The 13,588-nt window shown below is 37.8% G+C and overlaps 1 protein-coding gene across 1 annotated transcript in view; it reads left to right on the top strand.

The window, feature by feature from the left end:
- The window catches only part of SLX4IP (SLX4 interacting protein), an 83,002-nt gene that overhangs the window by 66,438 nt on the left and 2,976 nt on the right, over positions 1 to 13,588 (top strand). The window contains exons 7-8 of the mRNA XM_074864397.1: positions 279 to 367; positions 13,148 to 13,257. Coding sequence (XP_074720498.1) covers positions 279 to 367; positions 13,148 to 13,257 — 199 coding nt within the window. The remainder of the gene's footprint in view (positions 1 to 278; positions 368 to 13,147; positions 13,258 to 13,588) is intronic.

Raw genomic sequence — 13,588 nt, 5'->3', positions numbered from 1 at the left:
AGGTGGACTAATTTGCAGCTATGACTATCCTCTTGGGAACTAAATTTACTCTGGCTTATTGATTATTTGGAATGATTTAAAAAAGCAAAACAAAAGGAGGGATGGGATGTTGAAGAGAGAGTAGGTAAGAAATTAGTGGAGTGCATGAAGTGAGTTAGTGTGCAATTTAAAAAATAAAGTCTTTTGTTTACTAAAATAACATGTATATATGTTGTCAATACGTGTGGTTTTGAATTATGGTTATAATTTTTGTAATCTTTTCAATTCTTTTTGTATAGAGCTACGTGTGTTTCCAGACAGATTTATAGTTTGTGTCAGTAAACTTGAATCTAATCCAAGTGCTTGGACATGTGAAAGTGGTGTATTGGTATGTACAAAACCCTTCTATAAATTTTCTGGTTTATTTTATAGTGGTAAGACGACTGTTTGTATAGAGATGTAGTTATTCACGTATTTGTGACTGTCATCTTGGAAGCAGAAAGTCACGTTAACAGTTGGGCCAAAGTATTCAAAAGGACATCCTGAAGTGAGTCTGAAGCAGATAAAAATGGGAATTTTTGGAAGCTCAGCATTTTCTGAGTCATATAAGGCTCAGAGAAAAAGACCATGTATTTAGAAAGCTAGGTATGATTTTAGATTTAGATGATTTAAGGATCATCTCTTCCTTTATATTTTGTCCTTTTTACTTTCCAAAATTATAATGGGGCAGTTTTTAATGTCCACAGGTTTCTTGTACATTTTCTTAGCACTTGTTCTGCAAAACAACTCAAATGGATCAGTGCTAGTCCTGCTGGGGGAAAAAAAAACCACCAAACATTTATGGAGAAAAAGGCACTGGTGTGTAGTTAAATACCATAAACAATTCAACTTAAATATTTCATCCTGAAGGCTTTATCAGGGTCAAAGGCTTATGAATTTTATGCTGTGGTTAACTGCTGATTGTCTCAGGAGTGCTCACGTTGACCCAGGTGACCTGCTATATGGCAGGCAGTCTCTTCTGTGCTCACAGAAAGACTCAGAATTACATGCTGAGGTCTATTTAGATTTTAGTAGTTTATCTTAGAGGTATTAAAGTATGTTTGACCCTTGGGAAAAAAAAGGTTTTCTTCTACTCATTCAACTTAGTATTTTTTTAAAATCAAGCAGGGTGTTTTTATTTATTAGACTAAATGCCGATTTTATTATCTTGATTCCTAGATTGATAAGTATCCTTAAATGTCAGAGGATCAAGCAAATGTTTTTCTCTCTCAGAAAAAAATATGTAACTGCTTTAGAAATACTTTGCTATTTTGAAAACTACTACTTTCTCAGTATTGTCTTGAAAGCTGCTTAGATGCTTTAACTACAAAATCCTGTCTCTGCATTTTGACTGAGAAATAATTATCTTCTTTCTTCTTGCTTAAGTATCTCTTACGAGATATCCAATTCCCTCATTTGGTATTTTTAATCTTTCCATAAAACAAAAGAGAAGTTTTCTTTAGTTTCTTTCATATTATTCTGTGTAGCAAGGAGAAGGCAAATGAAAAATATAATGCTGTGGACTTTAGCTTGACTATTTCAAAATTTGATCTTGATCTATGGAAACACCTTGTTGTCTAAAAAGGGAGTTTAAAGCCTTTTACGTTTTAAAAAAATAAATCTCTTAGTGGTATGATAACCTAATCAATAATAAAGTCTTGGGAGTTGGCTTTACTTCCAGATGCAATGCATGTGCATAGAACTGGCTGGGATGGTCAGTGCAGTATGTTGGTGGGAGAGAGTAAGATAAAGTTACCCCTGAGCCCCGATTTGGAGAACTAACAAGAAGTGAACAGACCCTCAGCAAATGTTTTTGTGTAACTCAAAGGGTTCACTCCAGACTGTTTTGTTGATCCAGAATTTCTATAGCACATTAGTACCGAATTTGTCATATACTCCAGCTCAGTACTTTGCCAAACTGGGGGAGTGTTTGATTGCCACTGCGAGGTAATTTCAAGTTTTTGGCACTCCAGAAGTAAAGGCTAAGGATCTGCACTTTGTGTGTGTACTTTTCTCTATGCAATTTAGCAGTGAGTATGCTTGAACTCTAAACTAAACTACAAAAGACCACCCAGAAGACCTTTCCGTTGATATACTCCAGTGTATTCTGTCATGGGCTAAAAATGAGGCATATGTTTTGTTTTCCTCCGTATGTTGTTTGGGTTTGAATAATTTCATAATGTTGCATGCAAGTTCTTTTAAACGTTTAATCTGCTCACACCCTTGGTTTTGAGGGCCTATCTGTGTTTTATAAAAGTAGTTGACTATGCGTTAAGGGAGACTTTGTCACTTCTCAGTGTTGCTGAATGTCACTGCAATTCACTTAGTCAAGACTTAACAATTTTTTATTTTTTTTTTTAAACTGTTTTCATGCTGTTTTATGGTTTGGGTCAAGCTTTTATTCCTGAGCTCTGTCAAGACAAGTCAGGCTCAATGCCCTGCTTTCCCATTACTTGGAACCAGTTTAATGTCAGCCTGATAAACGTTTCTTTGACTTACTGCAGCTTTCTCTTTCTCCCCCTGTCTTCAGCACTTTATTCTTTGCCTTTTCACTGCCTTTTAGGCTGTGTCTCTGAAATAGACTGTGCTTAAACTAGGAGTTTCAAGGGATGTAGCCAAATTCTGATGTCCTACATCTTAGGAAAGATCATAATTAGATTGCTTTTGAGATAGTCACAAGCACAAACCTTAGCATCAGTTGCGAGAGAAGCAATTTGAGGCCTTCTGTGATGCAGCTTGGAAGATCAAGGAAAAGGTGGATTTAGGCAGTTTCTGTCAGATTAACTTTAAGCATAAACTAATAAAAGATTTGAGAGCATTTCTAAGGAGTAGAGCTGGAATAAAATAGAATAAAATCTATCGATACGTAATTTTCTATTTTCTAGAATCTATTTAGTGGTCATATCTCAAAATCAGGCTTCAGGCAGTAATAATCATTTTGGAAGAAGGGAAATCTCTATTAAAAAACCAATACAGCAAGTTATTGAAAAGACATAAGCAAATTGGAAGTCTCAAGGAAAAGATGGAAGAATAGCTTGGCTGATTAATGCTACGTTTAAACATAAAACCATTGTTTCCTGTTTTGCCAAACTATGTTTGCAATCTTGAATAGTTTTATCTTGAAAAATGCGACAGTTTTGGGAACATGGCAAAAGAGAAAACCCAGGGAAATATGTGAGAGCTCTGGAGAGATTAGTCATCTTTGTCAATGACGACATTTTCTTGATGAGTATTATGTAGAGAGCTAAAATGGAAAAATGGAAATGGGTTATCTGAAGAAACAGTGGAAATGGAAATGGGTGGAAGGCTTATTGGAGGCTTGTGAGCATTTGAAAATGTGCTAACAATGGAGTATTCATTGATAACCACATCAGCTTTATACTAGAGTCTATGAGAGGAAGCAGTTGCAGGGAAACCATGAAGGAGGTTAAGCTAATCATGACATTAAAGTGGAAATTTAAAATTAACCATTCATGTGAAATCAGAAAAGAAAGTGGGGAGTAGGAGATCCTGTCTTGATTAAAAAGATCTCAGGGCTTCTTTCTGCTGAGCCTCGTTAAGTTACAGAGAATATTATACAAAAATAAAGATTCTTTTTCAAACAGAATATTACTTTAAAAAAAACCAACTGAACAAAAAAACCTGCATAGGTACGCAAGGGGAAGAAAAGTGCTAAAGATATGCCCAGTCCTTTTAAAATCCCCAACAGAGAAACGAAAGCAAACTACTTCATCTTCTTCATACATGTCTGATTTTGTAAATGGTGCCATTGTAACATACCTCAGGTACGTTAGAGAATTCTCTTTCTTAAAACTCCTAAGAGCACGAATGACATGGCTATGCTGGGAAGAGGCTTCTGGTTCTTTCGTGAAAACATGTACACTTAGGTGTAATTAACAGGAGACTTTTAATTAGAGTATATATGCTGCTGGAATAGTGTGTCTGTTGGAAGGCAGAATGAAAACTTTTTTCAGATAGCAGCAATTTGTAAAGATTAGTAGACTTTATGTGAAATTTAGTTATCTTAAATACTGTAAAGACTTTTATTGTTAAGTGATATCAGATTGGGTAGGGGAAGAAGGAAACTGAAATACAGTTGCACAATTCACACTGCATAAATGTGAATAATCTTGGCAAGGAACTGTGTGTGTGTATATATATATATATATATAAAAAATATCACAGTTAAACTACTGTAGTGGTGGACTACTACTGAAAAGGTCAGTCCACATCCCCTCTAGTTTGACATATTCCTGTCCTTTCTGGTTACAATGGGCCAAGTGATTCTTCAGTTGAGAATGAATTAATTCATTGACTTGATCCAGCAAAAACCAATTTATTTGTGAAGTTTCTCTGTTTTTTATTGGAGGACACTGAACCAACTCATCCTGTACTCCCACAGTTGCCAATTGTAACACAAAAAATGTTGCAGCAGCACGCAGTCAGGATTTGGGTGAAGAGAGCAAGACCTCCTCCTTTAGGTAGCAGCTGAGAGTTACCCTGGTTTGCAAGTAACATCCAAAACACGCATTAATGTTGCATTTGTTGTAACACTTGTCTCGTTGATGGTTTTCGATTTCATTACCCTTTTTTAAAATTTCATAAAATCTAGTTTTCATGTGTTTTCAAATAATATGCTCAATTCTTTTCAGTCATTATAGGGAACATAGCTAGGGGGAAACAGTATTAAGCTGTAGTTTGCTAACTGTATGAAGAGGGTTCACTACTTTTTTCAGAAAGGTAGAGCAGAGGAAACTGCAGACTAATGAACTCTATAATACCACATAGTGGAACAGGTAAAGAGTTTTCTCTTTGGTGAGTTTTTACTTTTGACACTTGAAGCTTCTGTCACTTTTTTTCTACTCATCCTTCATATTCTGCTCAAGCTGATGCAAGACGGATGATGCTGAGACATGCTGTCCCTCCTGCCTTCTTTTCCCTTCTCTCAGCTGTGTACTTTTGTCCTCAGTGTCTGTCAGTACCTGACAGGTGTGGGGAGCTGGATTAATTCATTGATCTCTCTGAAAAGAAGGGGTTTTTTTGGTTTTGAGGTTTTTTTGTTGTTTGCATGGTTAGCTTTCAGCTGGATCACTTCAGTCAGACTCACTGCATGGCTGCATAAACACTAGTGTTGATACAGAGACTTGGCAGGGCCGTGTGTTGGGTAAGGGTGAGATTTCCCTTTCAATGTAAGGATAGCTTTAAATTAGCTTGAATCATAAGACTGCTCTCTCTGAGAAACTACATCACAAAGTAATGATACTAAAGTCTTTGACTTGGTCATAAAGAAGAAAGCTAACAGCACTTTTACAATATTCCCTTTTGTCCCTGCTGTCTGTCTCTTCTCCTTGGAGATTACCGCTCCTATAGCAGAGTTTGCCAAAAGGGCTGTGTGCCTGCATCTCATCTCGCTGCATATCAGAGTCTTGTGGATTCATGCAAACCAAACTTCCCTGGTTTTTAAGCTAGTGCATTGAATTGTGGGTGGGAGCAGCTGGGGTGTGTGTGTGCTCCCTTCTGCCAACTCTGCAGTGGGGGTAGGAACCTCCTGCAGAAGGGGGGGGAGGATACCTGAGAGCGGTAATGCTGTGAATTGCCTCAGTGAGATTTGTCTGAACTTGTCGTAGTTTCTTCTTATAGCTTACAAACTGACTGATTTATTTTCTGCATGGCAAAAGTCTAATAGCTGTCTGCTGTTTGTTATATCAATGATCCAGAGAAGTGGACAAATGATGAAATGGAATCTGACACAATTACTTCAATTAGTCAAGACTGGAGAAGGCTGTGGAGAATTTCAGAGAAACCTCACAGAGCTGGTTAGAGGAGCATTAGGACTGTAAATGAAAATCATCTGTTGATAAATGCACAGTATTTTTACTGAAAAGAGCAATTACAGTGTTCATGCATACTGTTGAGTGAATTAACTGTATGATCTCTGGAAAAAAGGCTGACATATTGCTGCAAGGAACTGATTTGAAAATCTTTGTTCTACAGCATTATGTATCTCAAAAGCAGAGAGAATATTAGAGTATGTATGGAACGAAATAAAAATACTTAAATTGTCTTAAAGCCAATAAGTCAAGGTGAATACATCATCAATAAAAGATTATGTACCCCTCATTGTGCAAAATCCCGATGAAGTTGCAGAAATACCAGAGGTTCGGTAACTGCAGTATAGATGATTAAGCACGTAAAATGATTTCCATATGAAGCAGTACTCAAAAAGTAGGGACAAATTGAATAATCTTTTACTGATTTTGATAGTTGCTTCTTCTATAAGTGCTTCAGTTGATTTAAATGTAACTGCTTAGCAGTGTTCACAAGATCTCATTTGTCAAAACTTTGTGGTTATTTAAGATATTATCGTCTGTCATCATTCTTTCGCCTCCCTCATTTTCCTCCCCCCTCTCACTCTCTTGCTGTCACAGCTTATGCTGGTGGTTAATGGGGATTTGAGTTAAGGTTCTAGACTTTCCAGTGAGTGATGTTCTTTCCTCTCTGCAGACTTTGAGAGGACAGGCACCCCCAGCAAAGGTGCAGGGTGGAAGGCTGGCAGTGATAATGTTTAAAGCTACAGTGAGCTAAAGGTTTTATTTAGCTGCTGTGCATCTGTGAGGTTTTGATGACTCTAGGACTTTAAAAGGTTTAAATTACTTCAGTTTCTGATAACAATTCTCCATATTCCTGTTGGGCAAAGAATATTTGACCATGTTTTTTTTTAAATTGTTTTAAAGAGCAATCCATCCCTCAGCCTTTAGCAGAAATCTGTTACAACTAATAGGAATTTCATAACTTGACGGAACAGTAAGCTGAAATATATGATGGTAAAGTTCATGGAAGGAGTTTTGAACAATTTGTAATGATTTGAAATTATTTGGAGGGATGGATCCCCAGTGTGAGCTCACAAATCTTGGGGGCTTTGTGGGGGGTGGGGTGGTGGTTGTTTTGGAAACCAAACTAAGACATTGACTAAATTGTTGAACAGTAATTATCTCCTGGGCTGTGCAGTTCTGCCTGTTTTACATATTTTGCTTCTGTATAACCAGCAAGATCAAGAGTATTAGTTATTCTTTCCAAGATCTCCTGCAGTTGTTAAACACTATTGTAATTGTATAAAGAGAACAGTTGTTTTTTAAAATTTATGTATTCTTCTCCAGATTTTTTTCTGTAAGAATTGAAGTTTTACATATATGAATCATGGTTTTGTGGACATCAGGTACTATAAGTAGTATTCAGTTATGTCATAACCCATGCTAGATCTGGAAGGATAAATACAAAGTTTACTTCAGTATTACTGATAGGTGTTTAGACATCTGCACGGGTTGACTCTGGTATCCATTTAGATTTGGTAGGCAGATGGAGGATCCTCATGTCAGACTGCTAAAAACTCTGTAGTACAAGATTACACGAGTGCCTTGCTTCTTCAGATACTCATGTGACAATTGAGTAGTAGATTCCTTTGCCCAACTTACAAACCATGAGGTAAAGAGGTCGAGCTCCACCTAATATCTTCTATTTTTTAAAAAAGTCTTTAAAGTTTAAAACTTATATCTTGCATGCCTGTCCCCTTTAATAACAGCTGGAGGCAGGAACTTTAAAATTGACAGGAAAGGCTAGCTAAAGATGTGTGCTTTTAAGACATCAGTGTTCTTAAGAAAAAAAAAAATTCAGCATTAGTATGCTTTACAGTTTTCTTCAGTGTCACTGAGAGGAGTTATTTTGGTTGAAAAGCCATTGTCTTTTCCTCCATTTCTTATCAGTGGACACTTTCTCTGAAGATAGAATCTGAGTCTTGTAGCATCAGTATATAAAATCAGAATGATTAATAGCTCAATTACTTAACATTAATTTTAAGGCTGTTTGCCTTCAAGCAAATACACACAGCCCGTATCACGTGCTTCTCAGTATGTAAATAAATGGTTTGTTTCAGGAGCACCTTCTGTGGCTTTAGAAGGTGTTATGTATGTTCTTGCTATCTGTGTTACAGATGTGTACTGATTTTTTAAAAAGGGCCCAACTTCATTTTCTTAATCATGTATTGCATTTTATGCCATTTACAGCTTATTAGGAATTTTGCCATTTTCTGTTACCTAGCAAGTGTTCAAACGCAGATCTAGAGAACTCTGAATTTCCTACATTCAGAAGAGGCTGGGATTCCTGCTATATGTAAAATATGATTAAAGTCCAAGCAAAAGACTTCAAAAGCAAGAAGGCATTTTTCATATAGAAGCCATATGCAGTAAGCTAATCTGATGATGCTTTGGGGACCTTGGGAGTGTTTTGAAATTGCCAGGACTTACGTATCAAGTGAGAAAACCGGATCACACCTTGTATTTTGAGAAAGTGGAATGTGTATCACAGGGGCTTGTAACAGATTGGGCCAACTCTTGGACTAAATAGTACAGTCTCTTGACAAGCAAAAACTTAATAGTTAAGATCTATGGTGTCAAATCAAAATGAATTTTGGTAGTAGATAATGAAGACTGCGCTGGTCCAGGAGTTAGATTTTGCTTTCTGTGCTAGGCCACAGGTAGGTTATATGGTTCTGCTCCTCACCAGAGAGGTGCAGTTTTCTCTGGTAGTTTCCTCAATTTCAATCTTGAAAAGAATGTATTTTTTAAAACCATCAGCATTCCTTAGAAATACCTATTTCAAATGAAAAATCAGTACTCCCATGTGTAACATGGAATGATCCTTAATGTTTTTACTGGAACTTACTGACGTACAGAGCAGGACAGTCCATTTTACAATGTAGAGCTGTATTCTGCAAGTCCAATCAAGGAACTGTATTTTGGTTTGAGAATAATATCCATTCCTGTACTTGGAAAACTTCTGTCAATGTTTTATGATGTGGTAGGAGTTCATAAGTAGAATTGCTAGGACAGATGCCTCACTACATTGGAAATGCTGAAAAATTTGCATCGTGAAATTGTGGGAAGCTTTTCCTTCATGTGGGATGGGAGAGGGCAGAAGACTAGACCCAAAGTCCTGTCTCTGTTGATTTTCTATCAGTTAGATGATAGGATCTGATTCATCCTTCACTGACAAGCCTCCTCACTTGCTTTAGGAGCCCTTTTCTGTTTATCAGATTGGAAGGAGTCCTGTATGACCTCTCTGATCTGTCAATCATCTGTTAGAAGAGTTCTGAGATGTAAAGGTTATCTCAGGTGGTTGAGCTCGAGGCACTCCTTAGAGTGACATTAAGAGAAATCGTGCAGTTGCAAGCTCACATAAAGCTCCCCTAACTAACTGTTTCTGTCTGATTCCTTTTACTCATTTACATGTTATTCACTTGTATGTGCCTGGGATAATACTTTATTTCATTGCTTCATCTACATTTTTATATTCAGAGTCCCCTCCCGTACAGCACTCTTGATACTAAATTTGATTTTTTGGACCCATTGATGTTTTCTATTAAGTATTTTTTGATGAGCAAGTTGAGCCACATTGATAAATGCAGCTCAGAAACAATGTGTGGTTTTTATTGTGTTTGGGGTTTTTATTTGTTAACCAGACACGAAATTTAATTATCCCTGAGCATTACTTAATTGGTACATGAACATGTGCAACTGTTACCCTGAGCGTAGTAAGAGACAACTAGAAAGTATGAAACCAAATAAGAGGTGGGAAGAGGGGCAGCATTGGAAATTTTTCTTTCAGCCCAGCATCCCAAACCCTGGACTGAAAGAAAAATAAATTCAAGATTTGTATGAGTATCACTGTCAGGCTGAAAAGGCCAAACCTTTCACTCTTCAGGATAATGGGTTGTAAGGATTCTATGAGTGCACATCCATGAGTAGTTCTTTTGCGGGTATTTAATGCTGTATTGCTGAACTCAGCCATCCTGGAGAGAGCTGCAGATGGCAGTCACCACTTTTTACATTTCTGAGGGTTTCTTTTTCATTTGGAGTGAGATAGAGAGTTGAGTAAGATAGTAAAAGAATGAATTTTCAGTTTGTTAAGCCCTAAAGCAAGTATATCGTGTGCCTAACCATCATGTTTCTCAAGAGAGTTTTTTTCCCAGGCATCTCTTTGGATAAGTACTAAGGATCTTAAAATCAGGTTTTGAGAGGCCAATATTATGAGCAGGTAGGGTAGCAAGACTTTGTAAGCTTCCTTTCTGCAGGCCCTTCTTTGCCGAGTTTTAGTGACAAAAAGGAGTGAGCTTGCCCTAGGATTTTAAGAGCACATATTTCTAATAGAACTTGGCAGTTCAAGGGCTAAAGAAGCATTTTAATCTTCCGTGCCCACCCAGTCTCTATACAAATGTAAATATGTCTGTCTTTAACAATTTGCCAAGAAATGTGGTTTTAATTTGTTAGCAGCAATCCCACTCCCTGCAGCTCTTTCAGAGTCAAGTCACAAGTCTGGCGGTGCTTTGACGTTTTTCTCTGTCATGGTGTCATTGTTTATATGATGTCTGCTTCTGCTGTCCTCCTTTTTATGCCTGGAATATTTTTCTTTAATTATTTCACTGCCTAAAAGGAATTTGGGATTACTAGACAGGATGAGAGCAGATTAGCTTTTTTTCTTTCTTTAACAAGTCCTGAAGTTCCCATAGGAAATAAATAGTATTCCCAAAACAGACAGTGTTTTTTATTTTTTTTAATTAACTAAAATTATTAAGCCTAATAAAGAAAATAAAGGAAGTATCACCAGTAATGGCTGAGTGTCTTAGTAGTATATGGGGTGTCCATTGTTGTTATTTATGACTCTCTTTGCCTTCTATTGTGGACTTATTCCAGCCTTAGGGAGTTTACATCACTCCTAATAGCAAAAGGCTCTCTGGTTCCCACAGAGTCTTTCAAAGACTGACTCATATGCCTTATGTTAATTGTTCAGCTCTCAAAATACACCACTTAGAGGGTGTGGTTCCAAGGGGAAAATCTACTGTACTTAGAGGGCATGTTCAGAAGTGTTTCACATATAAATCATTTTGATTTTTAATTTTTTTAATGCGTTAACCCTTTTCTATCACTGCTTTGTGTGATAAGTTATTTGAAAGCAAACTGGAAGGTTGACGATGGCATAGTGAGGGAATGTGTTAGCCCTTCAGCTCTGGACCATTAACTCCAGTCTGACTCAGCTCACAAGTGACATGGCTTCGTCATCTTTGACTCCCTCCAGGGTCTGCTCTTCACACCCCGGATGACGGAACTCTCCAGGCAACGATCACGCACTGTTCGTAATCAGATGCAAGTCAGAACTGAGGTTGACTGTTTATCTGCAGTAGCGAGTACGTGTGGACGGGAACTGTCCCCAGTCCTCCTCTGGAGTTTGTACAAAGTGCCGCTTCCCACCTATTGCTTGGAGTTGCCTGAGCAGAGTGGCGATCCTGTCGGGCTGCCGTGTTGATGTCCTCAGCTGAGGACCGAAGCCGGTCTAATAGTATTAGCCTTACCAGTTACTGTAAAGCAGAACAAGGACAGCTCAAACGCTTCTGCTTGTGCTCCCGTTCTCTGGCTAAGTCAGAGTGCTCCCCAGCTGCTTCGATGCAGAACGATTGTGCAAGAGCCTTCAGTCTGAGTTGTGTGAACGTTTCTGAAAATCAGAATAGTTTCTACAGACTTTGCAGTTAAGAGCCTGTGCCTTTTCTTAAAATTAAACTCTTGAGTATCTTAGTAATATTCCCTTCTTTAATAGTTTACAAAATATGAAAATGTATTTAGTCAAATTAGGGGACTCCGTACCTCTAACGAGAATAGAAGCAGCAATTAATCCCTCAGATTAAACTAGTTAGTCTTGATTTCTGAGGTTGAAATCCCATTGCATGTACGTCTCTTGTGTTTTTTGCCTGCTGTAAACACGTGTTGCAGCATTAGTGGACAGAACTTCACGCATCTATCGATACACACAAAAACATTTCCATAATTTTCCCTTGAAAGGAAGGCTTAAACCAGCTGTAGTTTTTTAAACTGTCGAAATGGCTTTATTTCTTTGCCTGACTCCCCTCTTTCTGCTTACAAAACAGGAAGTTGTTTTCACTGGCTTATTCTTCTGGAAAGAGCGGTGAGGTTTACCCCCTCTCTTTTAAAATAGAAATAAAAATAAAAATGGGCAGGGCTTAATCCCCTGTAAGTGACGGGTTCCTGAGGGGTGTTCCAGGCAACGGTCATGTACACGCTTTGGCCTCGCGCCTCCACAGTCTGTCTCTACTTTCTTCAGTTCTTTCGTAGCGCCTGGCTCCAGTGTGCTGGCTTCACTGTGCAGAGCAAGAAAGGGTATAAACAAGTGCTCCTACATTTGCTGAGCCCCAGTCAGAAGTTGCATCGGGCAGGCTGATGAAGAAAAATACTATTAAAGAAAAGGAGATGCACAAAGCCTCTTCTCTTCTTGACTTTGCCACGTGTTTTTCTCTCTTCTCCATAGCCTCAGAGATAATACTTTTTTGAAGTACGGGGTAGTTAATAGTGAAGTCAGCAAATGGCTCTTCTCTCATTGAGCTTGTTTCGCTGTGAAAGGAAATGCTCGCAGCTTGAAGAAAAAGAGCATTTTCCTTCCCTCCCTCTCGCCCCAATCTTGCATTATATAAAACCATGGTGCTGCTGTTAGCTGAGACCAGAAAGAATTCCCCTGTTGTCCTATAGTAGCCAACCACTACAAGCTGTGAGCATTTGAATGTTAGTATTAAAAGTTTTAACCCTTACCTTCTTATATGAGCAAATAACACTGTATATTTTTTTGTAAGTATGGAAAATTATGGGGATTCTTCTGAGAATAAGTGTATAGACCACTGCGCCAGTCAGTCTCTTCAGAAAAAAACCTGACAAACATGCTCCTGTCTGCAAGAGAGATTCCTGGCATTTGTCACAGTTTGAGCCACAAAGATGTCAAATATTTGCCAACAGTTTCCTCAGACGGTTTGGAAAGCTACATCCTTTGCATTACAGTCTTGTTTGTTTGCAGTATATTTTAGCATATGAAATATGTTTGTTGGGAGTCTGAAAGGGGAGGGAACTGACTAGACTCCCAAATATTAAAAGATTAAAAATAATTCTGTTTCTCTTAGACTGCTCAGATCAAAATAATAAAGAACATCTGTAAGTCTTAGTATTAGAAATGGAGTTTTATGTTGAATAATCATAGCTTGATGTGTCGTGTTTTAAACCTGCGTTTTCTTTTGGAGCAGAAAGAAGAACTTTCCAATGGGACGTCTGAATATTTTACTGAATCTGCTGAGAACAAGGAGCCTAAGATTAGTCGGAATGAACAAATAAAGCAAGACATCTTGAAAGAAATGTATGTCACTATTCTTTCTAAGGTGTTAAATTTATAATCTGGTAGAATTTGGGTAAATAGAATCTAGCCTACATAGTAAAATTTCAAATAATATAAACTCCTTTAGAAAAGATTATTTTAAATTGCTAAGAGACTACTACTCTAGTGTGGAAAAGCACATAAAATGATCGTTGTTGTTTTGTACGGCATGAAAAAAGCTATTACAACCCACATAGATAGCTCGCATAGCACTAGGCAGAATCAAAACAGGGTGTTTTTTCCTTGAATGAAGATCTGAGCCAGAATAAACATGTGATGCTTGAAACTGGTGAAAAACACTTTGCAAAGATGT

This window comes from Strix uralensis, chromosome 3, assembly GCF_047716275.1.
Source record: "Strix uralensis isolate ZFMK-TIS-50842 chromosome 3, bStrUra1, whole genome shotgun sequence".
Taxonomy (NCBI): domain Eukaryota; kingdom Metazoa; phylum Chordata; class Aves; order Strigiformes; family Strigidae; genus Strix; species Strix uralensis.
This window is presented reverse-complemented; position numbering and strand designations above follow the sequence as displayed.